At 38.3% G+C, this 24,622-nt stretch overlaps 2 protein-coding genes across 2 annotated transcripts; one reads left to right on the top strand and one right to left on the bottom strand.

Moving 5' to 3' along the window:
- Positions 1 to 1,778: 1,778 nt before the first annotated feature.
- smim19 (small integral membrane protein 19) lies at positions 1,779 to 4,776 on the bottom strand. Its single transcript, XM_056250246.1, has 3 exons — positions 4,546 to 4,776; positions 4,270 to 4,394; positions 1,779 to 2,414 (listed from the first exon to the last, which is right to left on the bottom strand). The coding sequence occupies exons 1-3, from the start codon at positions 4,767 to 4,769 to the stop codon at positions 2,353 to 2,355; spliced, it is 411 nt and encodes a 136-aa protein (XP_056106221.1). The 5' UTR covers positions 4,770 to 4,776; the 3' UTR covers positions 1,779 to 2,352.
- Positions 4,777 to 5,144: 368 nt separating this feature from the next.
- On the top strand, positions 5,145 to 24,622 carry si:ch211-175m2.5 (uncharacterized protein LOC568697 homolog). Its single transcript, XM_056250133.1, has 5 exons — positions 5,145 to 5,278; positions 5,509 to 5,661; positions 23,381 to 23,480; positions 23,833 to 23,963; positions 24,115 to 24,622. Exons 1-5 carry the CDS (start codon positions 5,225 to 5,227, stop codon positions 24,406 to 24,408), a joined length of 732 nt encoding a protein of 243 aa, XP_056106108.1. The 5' UTR covers positions 5,145 to 5,224; the 3' UTR covers positions 24,409 to 24,622.

The raw sequence follows: 24,622 nt of genomic DNA, 5'->3' as shown, positions 1-24,622 counted from the left end.
AACAGAAATAACCCGGCGCCGTATACATGTGGTGTTCGAGACGCACATACAATACAGACTGCTGACAGTTAAACAGGGCGCACGCAGCTCTTAAAGGGGCCATACCTTATTTCCACTCGTTACAGCGTCCATCCTACTGAACAGGTACCGGTGTACAGGGGGAGGGGATCCGGCCGTGAGTGCAGAGCCATCTCTGCGTGAGTGCTATTCACGACAGTACAAGTACTCCACAGCGACTCTAGGGGTCGCTGTTTGACAAAAACGGAATTCCTGCATAGTGCACCTTTAACAAAAGTAATCACAAGCATTCTAATGTTTGAAGAGGATGTCATAAATGTTAGTAGACCGGGAAGATTTTTAAACGAGTGGTTCATTCATAAATCCGTAAGATCTTACCTTCATGCCGTGGAAATAAACACCGGAACACAACGAGTGCAGCGCTGAAAAGGGGTGGAGCTAAGTTCTAGAAACAATGGAAAGGTTTCAGAGAAGTAAAAGGTTCTTCATGGAACCATAGGTGCAAATACAGTAAGTGAAGTTCACAACGTAATTTCAGTAGGAGTCTAAGCTCGATATCTAGTTAGATATCTAAGCTCGAGTTGAAGCTGCTTCCTCGAGCCCCTCCATTGCAGACAGCAAACCAAATACGCTTAACCTTATTAGCTTAAAGATTATATGGCCAAAGGAACTCGTGAAAGAACCTTTTTTTAAAGAGTATTTAGAAAAGAAGTAAATCACTTTTTACTTCAAGAATTTGCACAATTTGATGCATAGTATAATTTAAACAAGTTTATGTTTAATAAACACTTGTTTAATACTTAGTATTAAGGGTTTGTTGAACTTGTAGGGAAGTATGCGAAAGAGGTGTTTCCTTTGAGGAGGCAATGCCTCCTCCTCAAAAAAAAAATAGGATGAGAAAATAATCCATGTTACAAAAATAAAACAACGCAACTATTTTAAATTGTGACATTAAAAAGTGTGTAAATCACTTGTTTTTCTGTCAGTAACACTGTCCAGCAGCGACACCTGCAGGTAAAGTTACAGCGGGATGCCGCGTCTCTCTTGCCTCCCCTGAGCCCATTGACTTTTAACTGACACCCTAATTGAGATTGGGGAATTGAGAATGAATGTGGGAAAGTCACATGAGAGGAGGCAACGCCTCCATCGCGCTATGATTGGAAGTGTTCGGTAATGAATGATGATTGGATATATGATTCAATAAATCCTGCCTTTTGTTTTCGTGCGAATTCTGCATTCGTGAATCAGTCTGAATTAACAAAAATAAATGCGTTAAGGGGAAGACTAATTAAAAAGGAAGTAAACTCAGCCACTAAGATATCACCGCTTTATATCACGTCAAAGTCAATCTTGAAATGGCCTGAAAACATGATGACTGTGGGGGTTTTTTAGGCAGTAATCAGCTTGGGGAAATTAAAGCTACATCTCCGTGTATGTGACCAGTGTTTACTGAGCTTGATGACTGATGATCTGAAAATAAGTTGACTATTAAAAAGAACAGATGAACATCAGTTCACAAATAAATAGTTTAAATTGTCACTGCCTTTAGTTATTATTTTGGAATAAAAAATTTAAACACTAACTTGAAGAGTTTTATACTCGTTTTTAATAAATAGAACATTAATAACACTGTTAATGTAAAAACACAAAATAGAATTGTATTTGGTTTCTTTTAAATTTTTTAAATAAATAAAGAACAGAGGACTATTCCTCCTCTTTACAGAACACCACTGAATTTACATGAAATTAACTAATTTACATTTGTTTAATGTTAAAATCTTTATTTTTGGCAGGTTATTCTTTATACAGCCTTGCAGATCAGCCCAAAACAACTGACATGCATGTAAACTAGCACTAGAGGGCAATATAATACAGTACTGGAGAAAAAAAAGGTACCCTAGCATGCACAACAAAATCAGTGTACAGTATTTTCAACAGCTTTACTTGGTCAACATTAAATAGCATTTTGTAACAATGATTTTGAGGTGAGTTAAAATGTTGATCTTAATGTTTGGATGCGGATCACAAACAGTGATCAACATTACGGCACAGAGATGATGTTTGTCAAACATGTGAAACGTTGAGATGTTGGCCTATATACACGCAATTTCACTTCCAACAGCAGAGGGCAGTCTGTGTCATAGTCCACCAATGCCCCTGTAAGAAAATCACAAGTTCTTTAACTAACTGTCACTTCTTCTGAATGTTTGAGAGGTAATGAAGAAAAAGAAAGGCTCTTCAAATAAAAAATAACATTCAACAATCCCCTTCTCTCTGTGACTCGTTCTGCATTTCTGCACCATATGCGGGTGAAGAGCGCCTCCTCTGGTGACTTCACTCCATTGACAGCTGCACACTGTCCGACTGCGACTGCTGCTGCTGATCATATTTACGAGCTGGGAAAACAACATACAACAGGGATTTGAAAATACCCCGATTATAACCTTGCAAACCTACGACGATACCCTATTCTCTTCAAGACTGAGTTCATCCTTACATAAGAATGCTGAAGACTAATCTATTAAAAACCTGGATTTTTCAACAGTTTAGGAAATGTTTTGCAGATCGACTTTCTGGCACAGTTCTCATAATATTCACACAAGTATGACCAAAAAACGTATGCAGCATGTAGATCATTTTAGCACGATCACATTTGTACATCAGAACAATCAACACATCACAGGCTTTCCATTAAAACACATGTACATTGACTGATAAGATATTATACAAATGTCAAAATGGTAAAGATAGCTTTTTAGGAATAAATATAAGGTTGTTGATGGAGATTGAGGACCTTTTAAATTGCTCTTAAAACATGGTGGAGTCGGAGATGTCCTCACAGAAGACTAAGAAAAGAGATGATGCTGAATAGTAATTTAATGAGACGTGTTTGTGTTGTTACATGGAAATCTAAATGTACATGTGTGCAGTTAAAGGCACAATATGTAAGATTTTTGGATTCAAATATCCCAAAAACACTAAAACAATATTTTGTTTACTTCTGTAGGCTACTTACATTAACAATGTTTAAATCCAGAGAAATCAGCTATTCTAACCTGTGTAACGGCCTGTGTCATTGCGTCGCCTGTCAATGACGCGGGTTACCCTCGATTTACGTAGAACCATTGAAACACCAAAGACGCTGTAATATATTATGCATTTTATTAAACAAGTGAGCAACTGTTAGGAAACTTTTATCGACCGAAAACTACTATTATTATTATTATATAGCTAGTTCAACACGGAAGTCTTATTGTATGAATCTCTTGTTTTACCGCGAGTAGCATGATTGTACCATGCCTCAGAGACAATGCTACTCTGTCAAGCGGCTAACATAACATAATCAGAAAGAGCTTTATTTGTAGTAAAAATAATACAGCATTTTCTCCACCATTCAATATATATTAAAATGAATTGCATTCCATTTAGAAATACAAGTCATCCAGCTTTTATTAATATTATATTTTAATATCAATCTAGTTTATTGCAGTTTGCAACAAGTGTCTCCTACCAGCCACCGAGCAAACGCACAGAGTAACATTATAACATAACTTTCACACACTCAAATGTATTTTAGGAGGTGGATGTTAAACTTTAACTTTAATAGTAATTTTAATTATAAAATATGCGTAAACAACAAAGCGAAAGGAGTGGCAGCGGCCGACTGCGGCATATAAGCATAATAAAAACAGCAATGTTAATGGCTCTCGACTCCGCCTTGCTTCATAGCACAGTAATGTTAATAAAACTTTAATACATTAGCTCACCAATGAACACGATTTCTGCCTGAGTCCCATCGGACTGCTTTCCATCGGCTGTGGAGGTGAAGACGACAACTCCCATGATTCCACCCTTATTCACGGCATCATCAAACTACGCCTTTGTTATTATTTTGAAAAAGCGACCTCTATAGCGACAAAACTTACATACTGTGCCTTTAAAATGTAATACAAAAAATAATAATGGGGAGAAAACATGTAGCCTACATGAGGTTAAACAAATGAAAAATGTAGTGAGAACACAGATCGGTAGGGCAGCAATTTAATGCAGCATTAGCTGAACTGTGAAGGGTGCTAGACTTGTTGTATAGTCTTGCTAAAGTGGTGAATAATGCATAATATCCAAATATGTATTTTAAGATAAATAACTAGAGTACCTGCATGTTGCCAGAAACTATAGATATTACCAACCATGTCAACTTTTCGAAAGGACAAGATACATATTTATACGGAGAAAATGAGTCCAACCCACCCAGTGAATACATTTCCAGTTGTTGTCTCAGCCGAACTTTCTGCAGACTGTCGTAGAAGTTTGGCTCTGGTGAAATGCCGACTGCTGGTGGAAGCGTAAATATACGCATTATCTTCCTCTTATTTCTTTAAAAAAAAAAGAAAAGATAAAGAGAGAGAGCGCTTTGTGTAAAAGATTTAATCGAGACAGCTTTTACGTGTCATTGTGATCATGTTTACAGGTCAATATATTTGGATGATCGTGCGATAATGAATATGAAATTAAATGGAGACTTACTTTCTGGCGTACATAAGCAGGGCGAAACTGACCAAAATAACCAGCAGGTAAACATTAGTGGCCTCATTCCAGGCTTCATGTACTGAATAATCCAGAGATTCCTCATCTGCCATCACCCCGTACCCAGCCATAATCACGCGTTTATTAAAATGCAAAAAAATGTATACATATGATGTAAAAATGGATTGTATCTTATCAGAAAACAGCGACTCCAACAATAACATTTATTTCCGGATAAGCAGAGAGTAGTGCAGAGTAAAGTTCAAAATAAAAGTCCCCGTAGCGTGCAACTGTTTGACAGGATTTCGACTTGTATCACTAGCTAATCAAACACTGGTCATCATCTTTATGAATGATCACAGAACATGTCATCAGGACTTCAGTGGTAGTTGGAGAAACAGATCACAATATTATTCTAGTTAAAATAATAATAATTTAATAGTAATTACTATTTTGCTCTTCACGCGCACACAAATACACTTTTACTTTGACACTGTTTTATGGACTCATATCATGCTTTGCTTCATTTCCATACGTGAAGCAGAAAGTAAAATTCCATTGGTCGATCGGCAATGAGGCGTGTCAGAACAAGACTCGCTGATTGGCTGCCCATTAGAACACGTGACTGTATTTCCCCTAAATAAACACAGAGAGCACCATTGCATGATAAAGTTTAACAATGTCGTTACGTGGTGCTTTTAAGCTTATTCACCGCTCTAATTTTGGAATAATGGTAAGGTTTTTTATAAATTAATTCGTTTTCTGAACTGTGACGTAACAATATATTGTTTTAAAGCGTCAGTAATTGCACGCAATACCTGCACACAGTATGTCTTTCTGTAATTGCTTGTAATCATAAACACTTTTATCACTCTGTAATTGCTGAACTTGGATTATGACTTCTTCAAGTTGTTTGTTAGTATGAATTGTGCTACGATATCAACCAAGCCCTGTCCTTTGCAGTGTTCAGTTTCCCCAGCAAGCCGAGTTTGTGTGAAAATAGCAGCTCCTCACACACGACACAGCAGTTCAGAGGACATCAGTCGCTATCCAGTGCCAAACAAGAAGAACCTGCCATTTGATATTGTGGAACTGATGGAGGAGGTTGAACAGAAGGTTTGACATCACATAAACATTTAAAGACGAGGCTGAATCCAGCTTCTTATTCGCAGCTTCTTATTGACGCTATCCGTTCCACCTTAAATGACGCGAACATCCGCGTTTGCTGGCTTCTTATTGACGCTCAACTTAGGGACCGTGCGGTTTTCTCTTTTTCGCGTGTTTAAAGGGATTGTGTTACTTTTGGGTCTATATTCCGAATAAAATGATAATAAAAAATGTTTAAAAGCAAATAACACTGATATATCAGCGAAAATGGACTGTACAAATATTAAAGCACATAAATATAATTAGGCTACATTATTCTTTAATTATTGTATGTCATCAGATCAATTTAGGGACCGTGTGGTTTTTCACTTATTCACACTTATTAGAGACCCTGTTTGTATTGTTTATATTTTTCAGAAAAGAATAATAAAGTATTTTGAAAGGTAAATAAATAATAATAACACATAAATGTCTGTAAAAATATAATTAGGCCTACATTATTCTTTAATTATTGCAAATAACATCATTTGAATGTATTCAATACATTTTTTTTTTAATTATTATTATTACAAATTAGAATTTCACAAGGTACTGAGATTATGCTCCAGCTTGGATCCAGCCTCTTATGAAGACTTCAGATGACCCAGCACATTTGAATAGATGAAACCTACCCTTGCAAGGACTCCAGAACATCAAACATGAATGATTATACAAAATGATCTATTTATAATTGCTTTAACATACACATCAATTTTGCTTAGATGCATATATGATATTTGTAAATACTATAATTTGTGGTATCTTATAACTGTACTTTCTGATATCATCTCATTAAATCCTATTGTGGTTTTGTAACATAGAAACCTGCATTTTCTGTAAAGCTGCCTTGAAATAATATGTATTGTGAAAAGGGTTATACAAATGACTGTATGAATTAAATTCAATTGCATTGACTTGAAAGTGCCATTGCATGGTTACTGTACATTAGAAAGATATGGACCCAATGAATCTGACAAAATACAGAAGAGTTATCACATTGTTGGCCTATTTGGTTTTACTGATGTTTTACCCTGTATCTGCTTGAATATAGCCTAATCATGCACAATTTCACGTTTTACTGTATAAAAAGCCATTGCATTGTTGGCTCAATTGGGGGCTCTACATCTTAGCTGTATTTGATGGAATTTTTTAATTTTGCACTTTAGACAGTGCACAATAAGCCGCCTAATGCATTTTCTGCCCAATTCGTGGCGCTGTTTCTCGGCCGCCTCAGAGGGTGCGTTAAATTTGACAAAGTCCCATTAGACTAGAGCTCCTACTCTGACGAAATCCACATTTTGAGCAGTTTTTACTGTAGAATTTTTTTTTTATGAATTTTTGAATTTTGCACTTTAGACAGTGCACAATAAGCTGCCTAATGCATTTTCTGCCCATTTCGTGGCGCTGTTTCTCGGCCGCCTCAGAGGGTGCGTTAAATTTGACAAAGTCCCATTAGACTAGAGCTCCTACTCTGACGAAATCCAAATTTTGAGCAGTTTTTACTGTAGAATATTTTTTTAATGAAATTTTGAATTTTGCACTTTAGACAGTGCACAATATGCTGCCTAATGCATTTTCTGCCCAATTCGTGGCGCTGTTTCTCGGCCGCCTCAGAGGGTGCGTTAAATTTGACAAAGTCCCATTAGACTAGAGCTCCTACTCTGACGAAATCCACATTTTGAGCAGTTTTTACTGTAGAATATTTTTTTAATGAATTTTTGAATTTTGCACTTTAGACAGTGCACAATAAGCTGCCTAATGCATTTTCTGCCCATTTCGTGGCGCTGTGTCTCGGCCGCCTCAGAGGGTGCGTTAAATTTGACAAAGTCCCATTAGACTAGAGCTCCTACTCTGACGAAATCCAAATTTTGAGCAGTTTTTACTGTAGAATATTTTTTTAATGAAATTTTGAATTTTGCACTTTAGACAGTGCACAATATGCTGCCTAATGCATTTTCTGCCCAATTCGTGGCGCTGTTTCTCGGCCGCCTCAGAGGGTGCGTTAAATTTGACAAAGTCCCATTAGACTAGAGGTCCTACTCTGACGAAATCCACATTTTGAGCAGTTTTTACTGTAGATTTTTTTTTTAATGAATTTTTGAATTTTGCACTTTAGACAGTGCACAATAAGCTGCCTAATTTATTTTCTGCCCATTTCGTGGCGCTGTTTCTCGGCCGCCTCAGAGGGTGCGTTAAATTTGACAAAGTCCCATTAGAGTAGAGCTACTACTCTAACGAAATCCAAATTTTGAGCAGTTTTTACTGTAGATTTTTTTTAATGAATTTTTGAATTTTGCACTTTAGACAGTGCACAATAAGCTGCCTAATGCATTTTCTGCCCATTTCGTGGCGCTGTTTCTCGGCCGCCTCAGAGGGTGCGTTAAATTTGACAAAGTCCCATTACACTAGAGCTCCTACTCTGACGAAATCCACATTTTGAGCAGTTTTTACTGTAGAATTTATTTTTAATGAATTTTTGAATTTTGCACTTTAGACAGTGCACAATAAGCTGCCTAATGCATTTTCTGCCCATTTCGTGGCGCTGTTTCTCGGCCGCCTCAGAGGGTGCGTTAAATTTGACCAAGGCCCATTAGACTAGAGCTCCTACTCTAACGATATCCAAATTTTGAGCAGTTTTTACTGTAGAATTTTATTTTAATGAATTTTTGAATTTTGCTTTTTACAGTGCACAATAAGCCGCCTAATGCATTTTCTGCCCAATCTGCGGCGCTGTTTCTCGGCTGCCTCAGAGGGTGCGTTAAATTTGACATTGTCCCATTATAATAGAGCTCCTACTCTGACAAAATCCACATTTTGAGCAGTTTTTACTGTATAATTTTTTTTTAATGAATTTTTGAATTTTGCACTTTAGACAGTGCACAATAAGCTGCCTAATGCATTTTCTGCCCATTTCGTGGCGCTGTTTCTCGGCCGCCTCAGAGGGTGCGTTATATTTGACAAAGTCCCATTAGAGTAGAGCTACTACTCTAACGAAAAACAAATTTTGAGCAGTTTTTACTGTAGAATTTTATTTTAATGAATTTTTGAATTTTGCTTTTTACAGTGCACAATAAGCCGCCTAATGCATTTTCTGCCCAATCTGCGGCGCTGTTTCTCGGCTGCCTCAGAGGGTGCGTTAAATTTGACATTGTCCCATTAGACTAGAGCTCCTACTCTAACGAAATCCACAATTTGAGCAGTTTTTACTGTATATTTTTTTTTAATGAATTTTTTAATTTAGCTTTTTACAGTGCACAATAAGCCGCCTAATGCATTTCTGCCCATTCTGCGGCACTATTTCTCGGCCGCCTCAGAGGGTGCGTTAAATTAGACATTGTCCCATTATAATAGAGCTACTCCTCTAACGAAATCCAAATTTTGAACAGTTTTTACTGTAGAATATTATTTTTATGAGTCTTTGAACTTGGCACTTTACACAATGCACAATGAGCCACCTAATACATTTTCTGCCCATCTCGCGGCGCTGTTTCTCGGCCGCCTCAGAGGGTGCGTTAAATTGGACATTGTCCTATAATAGGACAGCTGTTCCTTTAACGAAATCCAAATTTTGAGCAGTTTCTACTGTATACATTTTTTAAAATGATTTCTTTAATTTAGCATTTTTCAGTGCACAATAAGCCGCCTAACACATTTTCTGCCCATTTCGCGGCGCTGTTTCTCGGCCGCCTCAGAGGTTGCGTTAAATTGGACATTATCCTATTATAGGACAGCTGTTCCTCTGATGAAATCCACAGTTTAAACAGTTTTTACTGTAGAATTTTTTTTCTATGAATCTTTTAATTTTGCATTTTACAGTGCACAAAGAGCCGCCAAATACATTTTCTGCCCAGTTCGGGGCGCTGTTTCACGGCCGCCTCAGAGGGTGCGTTAAATTGGACATTGTCCCATTATAACAGAGCTACTCCTTTAACGAAATCCAAATTTTGAGCAGTTTTTACTGTAGAATATTATTTTTATGAGTCTTTGAACTTGGCACTTTACACAATGCACAATGAGCCGCCTAATACATTTTCTGCCCATTTCACGGCGCTGTTTCTCGGCCGCATCAGAGGGTGCGTTAAATTTGACATTATCCTATTATAGTAGAGCTACTCCTCTAACGAAATCCACATTTTAAACAGGTTTTACTTTAGATTTTTTTTTACTGTGGAATTATTGTTTTATGAAGCTTTGGACTTGACTTTTCACAATGCACAGAGCGTATTGCGCCTTAGGCCCAATTGGTGGCGCTGTTTCTCGGCCGCCTCCGAGGGTGCGTTAAAGTGGACATTGTCCCGTTATAGGACAGCTGTTCTTAATGAAATCCAAATCTTGAGCAGTTTTACTGTGGAATTATTGTTTTATGAAGCTTTGGACTTGACTTTTCACAATGCACAGAGCGTATTGCGCCTTCGGCCCAATTGGTGGCGCTGTTTCTTGGCCGCCTCAGAGGGTGCGTTAAAGTGGACATTGTCCCGTTATAGGACAGCTGTTCTTAATGAATTCCAAATCTGGAGCAGTTTTTACTGTGGAATTATTGTTTTGTGAAGCTTTGAACTCATAACACACTGCAGAAAGGCGTATTTGTGCATTGTGTAATGTGTCATGTTAATTGATTGATTGGTTAATGAGTGTGCTCCCAATTATTGTGGATTCCTCTCAGGTGTGTTTGTCATGTGTCCATGCCATGTGATGTTCTATTTAAGCTGCACCTGTAGCAATAATTGATTGTGTATTCTCACTGCAACCTGTGTAATGGTGTGTTCACACCTAACGCGAATAGAGCGTCAAATACGCGTCTATCGCGTTTAGTTAGACGCTTGAACATTCGCTCGAGTTCAAAATTTTCAACTTGCGCGGAGGACATTCGCGGCAAACGCGTCGCCCAATTCGCGTCATTCGCAACGCCCGGCGCGAATGATGCGTCTTTGCATTGACTTTGTATGTAATCTACTCGCCCAAATAATTAAATTCGCGTTCGGTGTGAACACACCATAAAGCATGATTATTCTCTGTCTTTAACAGGTATCTAGTCAAGCTATGTTTAACATGTCAAGGTAAAAAATTCATGCAAAAAAGAATTCTACAGTAAAAACTGCTTAAAATTTGTTTTTCGTTAGAGTAGTAGTTTCTACTATAATGGGATAATTTCCAATTTAACGCACCCTCTGAGGCAGGCGAGAAACAGCGCCGCGAATTGGGCAGAAAATGTATTAGGCAGCTCATTGTGCATTGTGTAAAGTGCCAAGTTCAAAGATTCATAAAAATAATATTCTACAGTAAAAACTACTCAACATCTGGATTCCATTAGAGGAAGAGCACTACTATAATGGCATAATGTCAAATTTAACGCACCCTCTGAGGCAGCCGAGAAACAGCGCCACGAAATGGGCAGAAAACGCATTAGGCAGCTTATTGTGCACTGTAAAAAGCAAAATTCAAAAATTCATTAAAAAAAAAATCTACAGTAAAAACTGCTCAAAATTTGGATTTCGTCAGAGTAGGAGCTCTAGTCTAATGGGACAATGTCAAATTTAACGCACCCTCTGAGGCAGCCGAGAAACAGCGCCGCAGATTGGGCAGAAAATGCATTAGGCGGCTTATTGTGCACTGTAAAAAGCAAAATTCAAAAATTCATAAAAAAAAAAATCTACAGTAAAAACTGCTCAAAATTTGGATTTCGTTAGAGTAGGAGCTCTAGTCTAATGGGACTTTGTCAAATTTAACGCACCCTCTGAGGCGGCCGAGAAACAGCGTCACGAATTGGGCAGAAAATGCATTAGGCAGCTTATTGTGCACTGTCTAAAGTGCAAAATTCAAAAATTCATTAAAAAAAAAATCTACAGTAAAAACTGCTCAAAATGTGGATTTCGTCAGAGTAGGAGCTCTAGTCTAATGGGACTTTGTCAAATTTAACGCACCCTCTGAGGCGGCCGAGAAACAGCGCCACGAATTGGGCAGAAAATGCATTAGGCGGCTTATTATGCTCTGTCTAAAGTGGAAAATTCAAAACTTCATAAAAATAAAATTCTACAGTAAAAACTGCTCAAAATTTGGATTTCGTTAGAGTAGGAGCTCTAGTCTAATGGGACTTGGTCAAATTTAACGCACCCTCTGAGGCGGCCGAGAAACAGCGCCACGAAATGGGCAGAAAATGCATTAGGCAGCTTATTGTGCACTGTCTAAAGTGCAAAATTCAAAAATTAATTAAAAAAATATTCTACAGTAAAAACTGCTCAAAATGTGGATTTTGTCAGAGTAGGAGCTCTAGTCTAATGGGACAATGTCAAATTTAACGCACCCTCTGAGGCAGCCGAGAAACAGCGCCGCAGATTGGGCAGAAAATGCATTAGGCGGCTTATTGTGCACTGTAAAAAGCAAAATTCAAAAATTAATTAAAATAAAAATCTACAGTAAAAACTGCTCAAAATTTGGATTTCGTTAGAGTAGGAGCTCTAGTCTAATGGGCCTTGGTCAAATTTAACGCACCCTCTGAGGCGGCCGAGAAACAGCGCCACGAAATGGGCAGAAAATGCATTAGGCAGCTTATTGTGCACTGTCTAAAGTGCAAAATTCAAAAATTCATTAAAAAAAAATCTACAGTAAATACTGCTCAAAATGTGGATTTCGTCAGAGTAGGAGCTCTAGTCTAATGGGACTTTGTCAATTTTAACGCACCCTCTGAGGCGGCCGAGAAACAGCGCCACGAAATGGGCAGAAAACGCATTAGGCAGCTTATTGTGCACTGTAAAAAGCAAAATTCAAAAATTCATTAAAAGAAAATCTACAGTAAAAACTGCTCAAAATTTGGATTTCGTCAGAGTAGGAGCTCTAGTCTAATGGGACTTTGTCAAATTTAACGCACCCTCTGAGGCGGCCGAGACACAGCGCCACGAAATGGGCAGAAAATGCATTAGGCAGCCTATTGTGCACTGTCTAAAGTGCAAAATTCAAAAATTCATTAAAAAAAAAATCTACAGTAAACACTGCTCAAAATTTGGATTTCGTTAGAGTAGTAGCTCTACTCTAATGGGACTTTGTCAAATTTAACGCACCCTCTGAGGCGGCCGAGAAACAGCGCCACGAAATGGGCAGAAAATGCATTAGGCAGCTTATTGTGCACTGTCTAAAGTGCAAAATTCAAAAATTCATTAAAAAAAAATTCTACAGTAAAAACTGCTCAAAATGTGGATTTCGTCAGAGTAGGAGCTGTAGTCTAATGGGACTTTGTCAAATTTAACGCACCCTCTGAGGCGGCCGAGAAACAGCGCCACGAATTGGGCAGAAAATGCATTAGGCAGCATATTGTGCACTGTCTAAAGTGCAAAATTCAAAATTTCATTAAAAAAATATTCTACAGTAAAAACTGCTCAAAATGTGGATTTTGTCAGAGTAGGAGCTCTAGTCTAATGGGACAATGTCAAATTTAACGCACCCTCTGAGGCGGCCGAGAAACAGCGCCACGAATTGGGCAGAAAATGCATTAGGCAGCATATTGTGCACTGTCTAAAGTGCAAAATTCAAAATTTCATTAAAAAAATATTCTACAGTAAAAACTGCTCAAAATGTGGATTTTGTCAGAGTAGGAGCTCTAGTCTAATGGGCCTTGGTCAAATTTAACGCACCCTCTGAGGCGGCCGAGAAACAGCGCCACGAAATGGGCAGAAAATGCATTAGGCAGCTTATTGTGCACTGTCTAAAGTGCAAAATTCAAAAATTCATTAAAAAAAAATTCTACAGTAAAAACTGCTCAAAATGTGGATTTCGTCAGAGTAGGAGCTCTAGTCTAATGGGACTTTGTCAATTTTAATGCACCCTCTGAGGCGGCCGAGAAACAGCGCCACGAAATGGGCAGAAAACGCAGTAGGCAGCTTATTGTGCACTGTAAAAAGCAAAATTCAAAAATTCATTAAAAAAATATTCTACAGTAAAAACTGCTCAAAATTTGGATTTCGTCAGAGTAGGAGCTCTAGTCTAATGGGACTTTGTCAAATTTAACGCACCCTCTGAGGCGGCCGAGACACAGCGCCACGAAATGGGCAGAAAATGCATTAGGCAGCTTATTGTGCACTGTCTAAAGTGCAAAATTCAAAAATTCATTAAAAAAAAATTCTACAGTAAAAACTGCTCAAAATGTGGATTTCGTCAGAGTAGGAGCTCTAGTCTAATGGGACTTTGTCAAATTTAACGCACCCTCTGAGGCGGCCGAGAAACAGCGCCACGAAATGGGCAGAAAATGCATTAGGCAGCTTATTGTGCACTGTCTAAAGTGCAAAATTCAAAAATTCATTAAAAAAAAAATCTACAGTAAAAACTGCTCAAAATTTGGATTTCGTCAGAGTAGGAGCTCTAGTCTAATGGGACTTTGTCAATTTTAACGCACCCTCTGAGGCGGCCGAGACACAGCGCCACGAAATGGGCAGAAAATGCATTAGGCAGCTTATTGTGCACTGTCTAAAGTGCAAAATTCAAAAATTCATTAAAAAAAAATTCTACAGTAAAAACTGCTCAAAATGTGGATTTCGTCAGAGTAGGAGCTCTAGTCTAATGGGACTTTGTCAAATTTAACGCACCCTCTGAGGCGGCCGAGAAACAGCGCCACGAAATGGGCAGAAAATGCATTAGGCAGCTTATTGTGCACTGTCTAAAGTGCAAAATTCAAAAATGCATTAAAAAAAAAATCTACAGTAAAAACTGCTCAAAATTTGGATTTCGTTAGAGTAGTAGCTCTACTCTAATGGGACTTTGTCAAATTTAACGCACCCTCTGAGGCGGCCGAGAAACAGCGCCACGAATTGGGCAGAAAATGCATTAGGCAGCATATTGTGCACTGTCTAAAGTGCAAAATTCAAAATTTCATAAAAAAAATATTCTACAGTAAAAACTGCTCAAAATGTGGATTTTGTCAGAGTAGGAGCTCTAGTCTAATGGGACAATGTCAAATTTAACGCACCCTCTGAGGCGGCCGAGAAACAGCGCCACGAAATGGGCAGAAAATGCATTAGGCAGCTTATTGTGCACTGTCTAAAGTGCAAAATTCAAAAATTCATTAAAAAAAATTCTACAGTAAAAACTGCTCAAAATGTGGATTTCGTCAGAGTAGGAGCTCTAGTCTAATGGGACTTTGTCAATTTTAACGCACCCTCTGAGGCGGCCGAGAAACAGCGCCACGAAATGGGCAGAAAACGCATTAGGCAGCTTATTGTGCACTGTAAAAAGCAAAATTCAAAAATTCATTAAAAAAATATTCTACAGTAAAAAGTGCTCAAAATTTGGATTTCGTCAGAGTAGGAGCTCTAGTCTAATGGGACTTTGTCAAATTTAACGCACCCTCTGAGGCGGCCGAGACACAGCGCCACGAAATGGGCAGAAAATGCATTAGGCAGCTTATTGTGCACTGTCTAAAGTGCAAAATTCAAAAATTCATTAAAAAAAAAATCTACAGTAAAAACTGCTCAAAATTTGGATTTCGTTAGAATAGTAGCTCTACTCTAATGGGACTTTGTCAAATTTAACGCACCCTCTGAGGCGGCCGAGAAACAGCGCCACGAAATGGGCAGAAAATGCATTAGGCAGCTTATTGTGCACTGTCTAAAGTGCAAAATTCAAAAATTCATTAAAAAAAAAAATCTACAGTAAAAACTGCTCAAAATGTGGATTTCGTCAGAGTAGGAGCTCTAGTCTAATGGGACTTTGTCAAATTTAACGCACCCTCTGAGGCGGCCGAGAAACAGCGCCACGAATTGGGCAGAAAATGCATTAGGCAGCATATTGTGCACTGTCTAAAGTGCAAAATTCAAAATTTCATTAAAAAAATATTCTACAGTAAAAACTGCTCAAAATGTGGATTTTGTCAGAGTAGGAGCTCTAGTCTAATGGGACAATGTCAAATTTAACGCACCCTCTGAGGCGGCCGAGAAACAGCGCCACGAAATGGGCAGAAAATGCATTAGGCAGCTTATTGTGCACTGTCTAAAGTGCAAAATTCAAAAATTCATTAAAAAAAAATTCTACAGTAAAAACTGCTCAAAATTTGGATTTCGTTAGAGTAGGAGCTCTAGTCTAATGGGACTTGGTCAAATTTAACGCACCCTCTGAGGCGGCCGAGAAACAGCGCCACGAAATGGGCAGAAAATGCATTAGGCAGCTTATTGTGCACTGTCTAAAGTGCAAAATTCAAAAATTAATTAAAAAAATATTCTACAGTAAAAACTGCTCAAAATGTGGATTTTGTCAGAGTAGGAGCTCTAGTCTAATGGGACAATGTCAAATTTAACGCACCCTCTGAGGCAGCCGAGAAACAGCGCCGCAGATTGGGCAGAAAATGCATTAGGCGGCTTATTGTGCACTGTAAAAAGCAAAATTCAAAAATTAATTAAAATAAAAATCTACAGTAAAAACTGCTCAAAATTTGGATTTCGTTAGAGTAGGAGCTCTAGTCTAATGGGACAATGTCAAATTTAACGCACCCTCTGAGGCGGCCGAGAAACAGCGCCACGAAATGGGCAGAAAACGCAGTAGGCAGCTTATTGTGCACTGTAAAAAGCAAAATTCAAAAATTCATTAAAAAAAATTCTACAGTAAAAACTGCTCAAAATTTGGATTTCGTCAGAGTAGGAGCTCTAGTCTAATGGGACTTTGTCAAATTTAACGCACCCTCTGAGGCGGCCGAGAAACAGCGCCACGAAATGGGCAGAAAATGCATTAGGCAGCTTATTGTGCACTGTCTAAAGTGCAAAATTCAAAAATTCATTAAAAAAAAAATCTACAGTAAAAACTGCTCAAAATTTGGATTTCGTCAGAGTAGGAGCTCTAGTCTAATGGGACTTTGTCAATTTTAACGCACCCTCTGAGGCGGCCGAGACACAGCGCCACGAAATGGGCAGAAAATGCATTAGGCAGCTTATTGTGCACTGTCTAAAGTGCAAAATTCAAAAATTCATTAAAAAAAAATTCTACAGTAAAAACTGCTCAAAATGTGGATTTCGTCAGAGTAGGAGCTCTAGTCTAATGGGACTTTGTCAAATTTAACGCACCCTCTGAGGCGGCCGAGAAACAGCGCCACGAAATGGGCAGAAAATGCATTAGGCAGCTTATTGTGCACTGTCTAAAGTGCAAAATTCAAAAATTCATTAAAAAAAAAATCTACAGTAAAAACTGCTCAAAATTTGGATTTCGTTAGAGTAGTAGCTCTACTCTAATGGGACTTTGTCAAATTTAACGCACCCTCTGAGGCGGCCGAGAAACAGCGCCACGAATTGGGCAGAAAATGCATTAGGCAGCATATTGTGCACTGTCTAAAGTGCAAAATTCAAAATTTCATAAAAAAAATATTCTACAGTAAAAACTGCTCAAAATGTGGATTTTGTCAGAGTAGGAGCTCTAGTCTAATGGGACAATGTCAAATTTAACGCACCCTCTGAGGCGGGCGAGAAACAGCGCCACGAAATGGGCAGAAAATGCATTAGGCAGCTTATTGTGCACTGTCTAAAGTGCAAAATTCAAAAATTCATTAAAAAAAAATTCTACAGTAAAAACTGCTCAAAATGTGGATTTCGTCAGAGTAGGAGCTCTAGTCTAATGGGACTTTGTCAATTTTAACGCACCCTCTGAGGCGGCCGAGAAACAGCGCCACGAAATGGGCAGAAAACGCAGTAGGCAGCTTATTGTGCACTGTAAAAAGCAAAATTCAAAAATTCATTAAAAAAAATTCTACAGTAAAAACTGCTCAAAATTTGGATTTCGTCAGAGTAGGAGCTCTAGTCTAATGGGACTTTGTCAATTTTAACGCACCCTCTGAGGCGGCCGAGACACAGCGCCACGAAATGGGCAGAAAATGCATTAGGCAGCTTATTGTGCACTGTCTAAAGTGCAAAATTCAAAAATTCATTAAAAAAAAATTCTACAGTAAAAACTGCTCAAAATGTGGATTTCGTCAGAGTAGGAGCTCTAGTCTAATGGGACTTTGTCAAATTTAACGCACCCTCTGAGGCGGCCGAGAAACAGCGCCACGAAATGGGCAGAAAATGCATTAGGCAGCTTATTGTGCACTGTCTAAAGTGCAAAATTCAAAAATTCATTAAAAAAAAAATCTACAGTAAAAACTGCTCAAAATTTGGATTTCGTTAGAGTAGTAGCTCTACTCTAATGGGACTTTGTCAAATTTAACGCACCCTCTGAGGCGGCCGAGAAACAGCGCCACGAATTGGGCAGAAAATGCATTAGGCAGCATATTGTGCACTGTCTAAAGTGCAAAATTCAAAATTTCATAAAAAAAATATTCTACAGTAAAAACTGCTCAAAATGTGGATTTTGTCAGAGTAGGAGCTCTAGTCTAATGGGACAATGTCAAATTTAACGCACCCTCTGAGGCGGGCGAGAAACAGCGCCACGAAATGGGCAGAAAATGCATTAGGCAGCTTATTGTGCACTGTCTAAAGTGCAAAATTCAAAAATTCATTAAAAAAAATTCTACAGTAAAAACTGCTCAAAATGTGGATTTCGTCAGAGTAGGAGCTCTAGTCTAATGGGACTTTGTCAATTTTAACGCACCCTCTGAGGCGGCCGAGAAACAGCGCCACGAAATGGGCAGAAAACGCATTAGGCAGCTTATTGTGCACTGTAAAAAGCAAAATTCAAAAATTCATTAAAAAAATATTCTACAGTAAAAACTGCTCAAAATGTGGATTTTGTCAGAGTAGGAGCTCTAGTCTAATGGGACAATGTCAAATTTAACGCACCCTCTGAGGCGGCCGAGAAACAGCGCCACGAAATGGGCAGAAAATGCATTAGGCAGCTTATTGTGCACTGTCTAAAGTGCAAAATTCAAAAATTCATTAAAAAAAAATTCTACAGTAAAAACTGCTCAAAATTTGGATTTCGTTAGAGTAGGAGCTCTAGTCTAATGGGACTTGGTCAAATTTAACGCACCCTCTGAGGCGGCCGAGAAACAGCGCCACGAAATGGGCAGAAAATGCATTAGGCAGCTTATTGTGCACTGTCTAAAGTGCAAAATTCAAAAATTAATTAAAAAAATATTCTACAGTAAAAACTGCTCAAAATGTGGATTTTGTCAGAGTAGGAGCTCTAGTCTAATGGGACAATGTCAAATTTAACGCACCCTCTGAGGCAGCCGAGAAACAGCGCCGCAGATTGGGCAGAAAATGCATTAGGCGGCTTATTGTGCACTGTAAAAAGCAAAATTCAAAAATTAATTAAAATAAAAATCTACAGTAAAAACTGCTCAAAATTTGGATTTCGTTAGAGTAGGAGCTCTAGTCTAATGGGCCTTGGTCAAATTTAACGCACCCTCTGAGGCGGCCGAGAAACAGCGCCACGAAATGGGCAGAAAATGCATTAGGCAGCTTATTGTGCACTGTCTAAAGTGCAAAATTCAAAAATTCATTAAAAAAAAATCTACAGTAAATACTGCTCAAAATGTGGATTTCGTCAGAGTAGGAGCTCTAGTCTAATGGGACTTTGTCAATTTTAACGCACCCTCTGAGGCGGCCGAGAAACAGCGCCACGAAATGGGCAGAAAACGCATTAGGCAGCTTATTGTGCACTGTAAAAAGCAAAATTCAAAAATTCATTAAAAGAAAATCTACAGTAAAAACTGCTCAAAATTTGGATTTCGTCAGAGTAGGAGCTCTAGTCTAATGGGACTTTGTCAAATTTAACGCACCCTCTGAGGCGGCCGAGACACAGCGCCACGAAATGGGCAGAAAATGCATTAGGCAGCCTATTGTGCACTGTCTAAAGTGCAAAATTCAAAAATTCATTAAAAAAAAAATCTACAGTAAACACTGCTCAAAATTTGGATTTCGTTAGAGTAGTAGCTCTACTCTAATGGGACTTTGTCAAATGTAACGCACCCTCTGAGGCGGCCGAGAAACAGCGCCACGAAATGGGCAGAAAATGCATTAGGCAGCTTATTGTGCACTGTCTAAAGTGCAAAATTCAAAAATTCATTAAAAAAAAATTCTACAGTAAAAACTGCTCAAAATGTGGATTTCGTCAGAGTAGGAGCTGTAGTCTAATGGGACTTTGTCAAATTTAACGCACCCTCTGAGGCGGCCGAGAAACAGCGCCACGAATTGGGCAGAAAATGCATTAGGCAGCATATTGTGCACTGTCTAAAGTGCAAAATTCAAAATTTCATTAAAAAAATATTCTACAGTAAAAACTGCTCAAAATGTGGATTTTGTCAGAGTAGGAGCTCTAGTCTAATGGGACAATGTCAAATTTAACGCACCCTCTGAGGCGGCCGAGAAACAGCGCCACGAATTGGGCAGAAAATGCATTAGGCAGCATATTGTGCACTGTCTAAAGTGCAAAATTCAAAATTTCATTAAAAAAATATTCTACAGTAAAAACTGCTCAAAATGTGGATTTTGTCAGAGTAGGAGCTCTAGTCTAATGGGCCTTGGTCAAACTTAACGCACCCTCTGAGGCGGCCGAGAAACAGCGCCACGAAATGGGCAGAAAATGCATTAGGCAGCTTATTGTGCACTGTCTAAAGTGCAAAATTCAAAAATTCATTAAAAAAAAATTCTACAGTAAAAACTGCTCAAAATGTGGATTTCGTCAGAGTAGGAGCTCTAGTCTAATGGGACTTTGTCAATTTTAACGCACCCTCTGAGGCGGCCGAGAAACAGCGCCACGAAATGGGCAGAAAACGCAGTAGGCAGCTTATTGTGCACTGTAAAAAGCAAAATTCAAAAATTCATTAAAAAAATATTCTACAGTAAAAACTGCTCAAAATTTGGATTTCGTCAGAGTAGGAGCTCTAGTCTAATGGGACTTTGTCAAATTTAACGCACCCTCTGAGGCGGCCGAGACACAGCGCCACGAAATGGGCAGAAAATGCATTAGGCAGCTTATTGTGCACTGTCTAAAGTGCAAAATTCAAAAATTCATTAAAAAAAAAATCTACAGTAAAAACTGCTCAAAATTTGGATTTCGTTAGAATAGTAGCTCTACTCTAATGGGACTTTGTCAAATTTAACGCACCCTCTGAGGCGGCCGAGAAACAGCGCCACGAAATGGGCAGAAAATGCATTAGGCAGCTTATTGTGCACTGTCTAAAGTGCAAAATTCAAAAATTCATTAAAAAAAAAAATCTACAGTAAAAACTGCTCAAAATGTGGATTTCGTCAGAGTAGGAGCTCTAGTCTAATGGGACTTTGTCAAATTTAACGCACCCTCTGAGGCGGCCGAGAAACAGCGCCACGAATTGGGCAGAAAATGCATTAGGCAGCATATTGTGCACTGTCTAAAGTGCAAAATTCAAAATTTCATTAAAAAAATATTCTACAGTAAAAACTGCTCAAAATGTGGATTTTGTCAGAGTAGGAGCTCTAGTCTAATGGGACAATGTCAAATTTAACGCACCCTCTGAGGCGGCCGAGAAACAGCGCCACGAAATGGGCAGAAAATGCATTAGGCAGCTTATTGTGCACTGTCTAAAGTGCAAAATTCAAAAATTCATTAAAAAAAAATTCTACAGTAAAAACTGCTCAAAATGTGGATTTCGTCAGAGTAGGAGCTCTAGTCTAATGGGACTTTGTCAATTTTAACGCACCCTCTGAGGCGGCCGAGAAACAGCGCCACGAAATGGGCAGAAAACGCATTAGGCAGCTTATTGTGCACTGTAAAAAGCAAAATTCAAAAATTCATTAAAAAAATATTCTACAGTAAAAAGTGCTCAAAATTTGGATTTCGTCAGAGTAGGAGCTCTAGTCTAATGGGACTTTGTCAAATTTAACGCACCCTCTGAGGCGGCCGAGACACAGCGCCACGAAATGGGCAGAAAATGCATTAGGCAGCTTATTGTGCACTGTCTAAAGTGCAAAATTCAAAAATTCATTAAAAAAAAAATCTACAGTAAAAACTGCTCAAAATTTGGATTTCGTTAGAATAGTAGCTCTACTCTAATGGGACTTTGTCAAATTTAACGCACCCTCTGAGGCGGCCGAGAAACAGCGCCACGAAATGGGCAGAAAATGCATTAGGCAGCTTATTGTGCACTGTCTAAAGTGCAAAATTCAAAAATTCATTAAAAAAAAAAATCTACAGTAAAAACTGCTCAAAATGTGGATTTCGTCAGAGTAGGAGCTCTAGTCTAATGGGACTTTGTCAAATTTAACGCACCCTCTGAGGCGGCCGAGAAACAGCGCCACGAATTGGGCAGAAAATGCATTAGGCAGCATATTGTGCACTGTCTAAAGTGCAAAATTCAAAATTTCATTAAAAAAATATTCTACAGTAAAAACTGCTCAAAATGTGGATTTTGTCAGAGTAGGAGCTCTAGTCTAATGGGACTTTGTCAAATTTAACGCACCCTCTGAGGCGGCCGAGAAACAGCGCCACGAAATGGGCAGAAAACGCATTAGGCAGCTTATTCTGCACGGTAAAAAGCAAAATTCAAAAATTGAGATAAGATGTAGAGCCCCCAATTGAGCCAACAATGCAATGGCTTTTTATACAGTAAAACGTGAAATTGTGCATGATTAGGCTATATTCAAGGAGATACAGGGTAAAACATCAGTAAATAGGCCAACAATGTTATAACTCTTCTGTATTTTGTCAGATTCATTGGGTCCATATCTTTCTAATGTACAGTAACCATGCAATGGCACTTTCAAGTCAATGCAATTGAATTTAATTCATACAGTCATTTGTATAACCCTTTTCACAATACATATAATTTCTAGGCAGCTTTACAGAAAATGCAGGTTTCTATGTTACAAAACCACAATAGGATTTAATGAGATGATATCAGAAAGTACAGTTATAAGATACCACAAATTATAGTATTTACAAATATCATATATGCATCTAAGCAAAATTAATGTGTATGTTAAAGCAATTATAAATAGATCATTTTGTATAATCATTCATGTTTGATGTTCTGGAGTCCTTGCAAGGGTAGGTTTCATCTATTCAAATGTGCTGGGTCATCTGAAGTCTTCATAAGAGGCTGGATCCAAGCTGGAGCATAATCTCAGTAGGCTACCTTGTGAAATTCTAATTTGTAATAATAATAATTAAAAAAAAAAAAAACATGTATTGAATACATTCAAATGATGTTATTTGCAATAATTAAAGAATAATGTAGGCCTAATTATATTTTTACAGACATTTATGTGTTATTATTATTTATTTACCTTTCAAAATACTTTATTATTCTTTTCTGAAAAATATAAACAATACAAACAGGGTCTCTAATAAGTGTGAATAAGTGAAAAACCACACGGTCCCTAAATTGAGCTGATGACATACAATAATTAAAGAATAATGTAGCCTAATTATATTTATGTATATTTGTACAGTCCATTTTCGCTGATATATCAGTGTTATTTGCTTTTAAACATTTTTTATTATAATTTTATTCGGAATATAGACCCAAAAGTAACACAATCCCTTTAAAAACGCGAAAAAGAGAAAACCGCACGGTCCCTAAGTTGAGCGTCAATAAGAAGCCAGCAAACGCGGAAGTTCGCGTCATTTAAGGTGGAACGGATAGCGTCAATAAGAAGCTGCGAATAAGAAGCTGGATTCAGCCTCGTCATTTAAAGAGAGAGTTCAATATTATTTACTCGCCCTTATGTCATTTCACACCCATATGTCTCTCCATTAAACACAAAATATGATGAATTTTGTGTTTCTTGTGTGTCATCTTCTACAGGGAGGGTTTTTGCCCAATGTCTTCAAGGTTCTTGCCCATCGTCCTGATGAATTTCGGGCTTTCTTCTCTTATTATAATGCCCTCATGAACAAGGAAAGTGGTACGACCTTTTATTCATGCTTCATATTAGGAAGTAGTTCCTTTTTTATATTTAATTAATCTACATCTATACAACATTTTTTTTTTTTAAGTAGGTTTCAACCGGCGCAAGATTGAGTACCGGTAATTAGTGTTCGATATAGGAAATAATTCTGGAAAGTTGTCATGTCCTGAAGAATAGGGAAGTTTTTAAAAGATTTTGGTAGTTCTTTCATCGATATAACTGGAAACCACATGGAATAATTGTACGTGAAAACAAACATTTGTCACATCACAAGACTATTTAAAATGAATAAATAAAGGCACAGTAAAAAATCAGGATGACATAGGTTTTATTGTACTTTTTGTAACAGGGGGTCTGTCGAAAGCGGATCGGGAACTGATCGTTGTTGCGACCAGTGCTCACAATCATTGCTTGTATTGTGTGGTATCCCACAGTGCATTGCACCGCATCTATTCCAAAAAACCCTTGCTGGCTGATCAGGTACCTAAAATTTTATAACAAAACCATGTAAAACTGTCTATTGTCCAATAATCCTATAAATAATATGAAATGATGTTGAAAACTGAAAAGTGAGAATTATTATTATTATTAGGCATATAATTGATTTTACTGGTACTGTCCTGGCCCACAGGTTGCAGTTAATTACGGGGTTGCCGATCTGACCGCCCGTGAGAAAGCCATGCTGGACTTTGCTCTGACCGTCTGCAGGAGTGAAACAATAACTGAAGAACATTTCAGCACCCTGGAGGCTCATGGTTTTGACCGAGAGGACATTTGGGACATTTCTGCCATTGCTGCCTTCTTCGCCCTGTCCAACCGCATGGCCCATCTGACTGACATGAGACCTAACACAGAGTTTTACAACATGGGTAGAGTGCCGAGAGACCAAGCAAAAGCCTCTGATGGGCAGGTCAAGGGCGAATAGACTCATATCAGACTTTGGATCAAAGGTATAATATAACACCAAAAAAACCTGTCAAATAATCATTAAGCTGGATGTTAAAATCAGGAAAGAAAACAAGTTTTGCTAAATCTCACCCTAAGTGGCTTCTCTAACACTTTCACTGCTGTATGCACATGTAGATTTTGAGTTTTAATAGTTACATTTGTGTGTCAGTGTTAGTCCTCAAAATTATATC

The sequence above is a fragment of the Rhinichthys klamathensis genome, unplaced genomic scaffold (assembly GCF_029890125.1).
Source record: "Rhinichthys klamathensis goyatoka isolate OS25496 unplaced genomic scaffold, OSU_Roscu_1.1 h1tg000068l_1, whole genome shotgun sequence".
NCBI classification, from domain to species: domain Eukaryota; kingdom Metazoa; phylum Chordata; class Actinopteri; order Cypriniformes; family Leuciscidae; genus Rhinichthys; species Rhinichthys klamathensis.
Note: the sequence above shows the minus strand (reverse complement) of the source record. Positions and strands in the feature narration are given on the sequence as shown.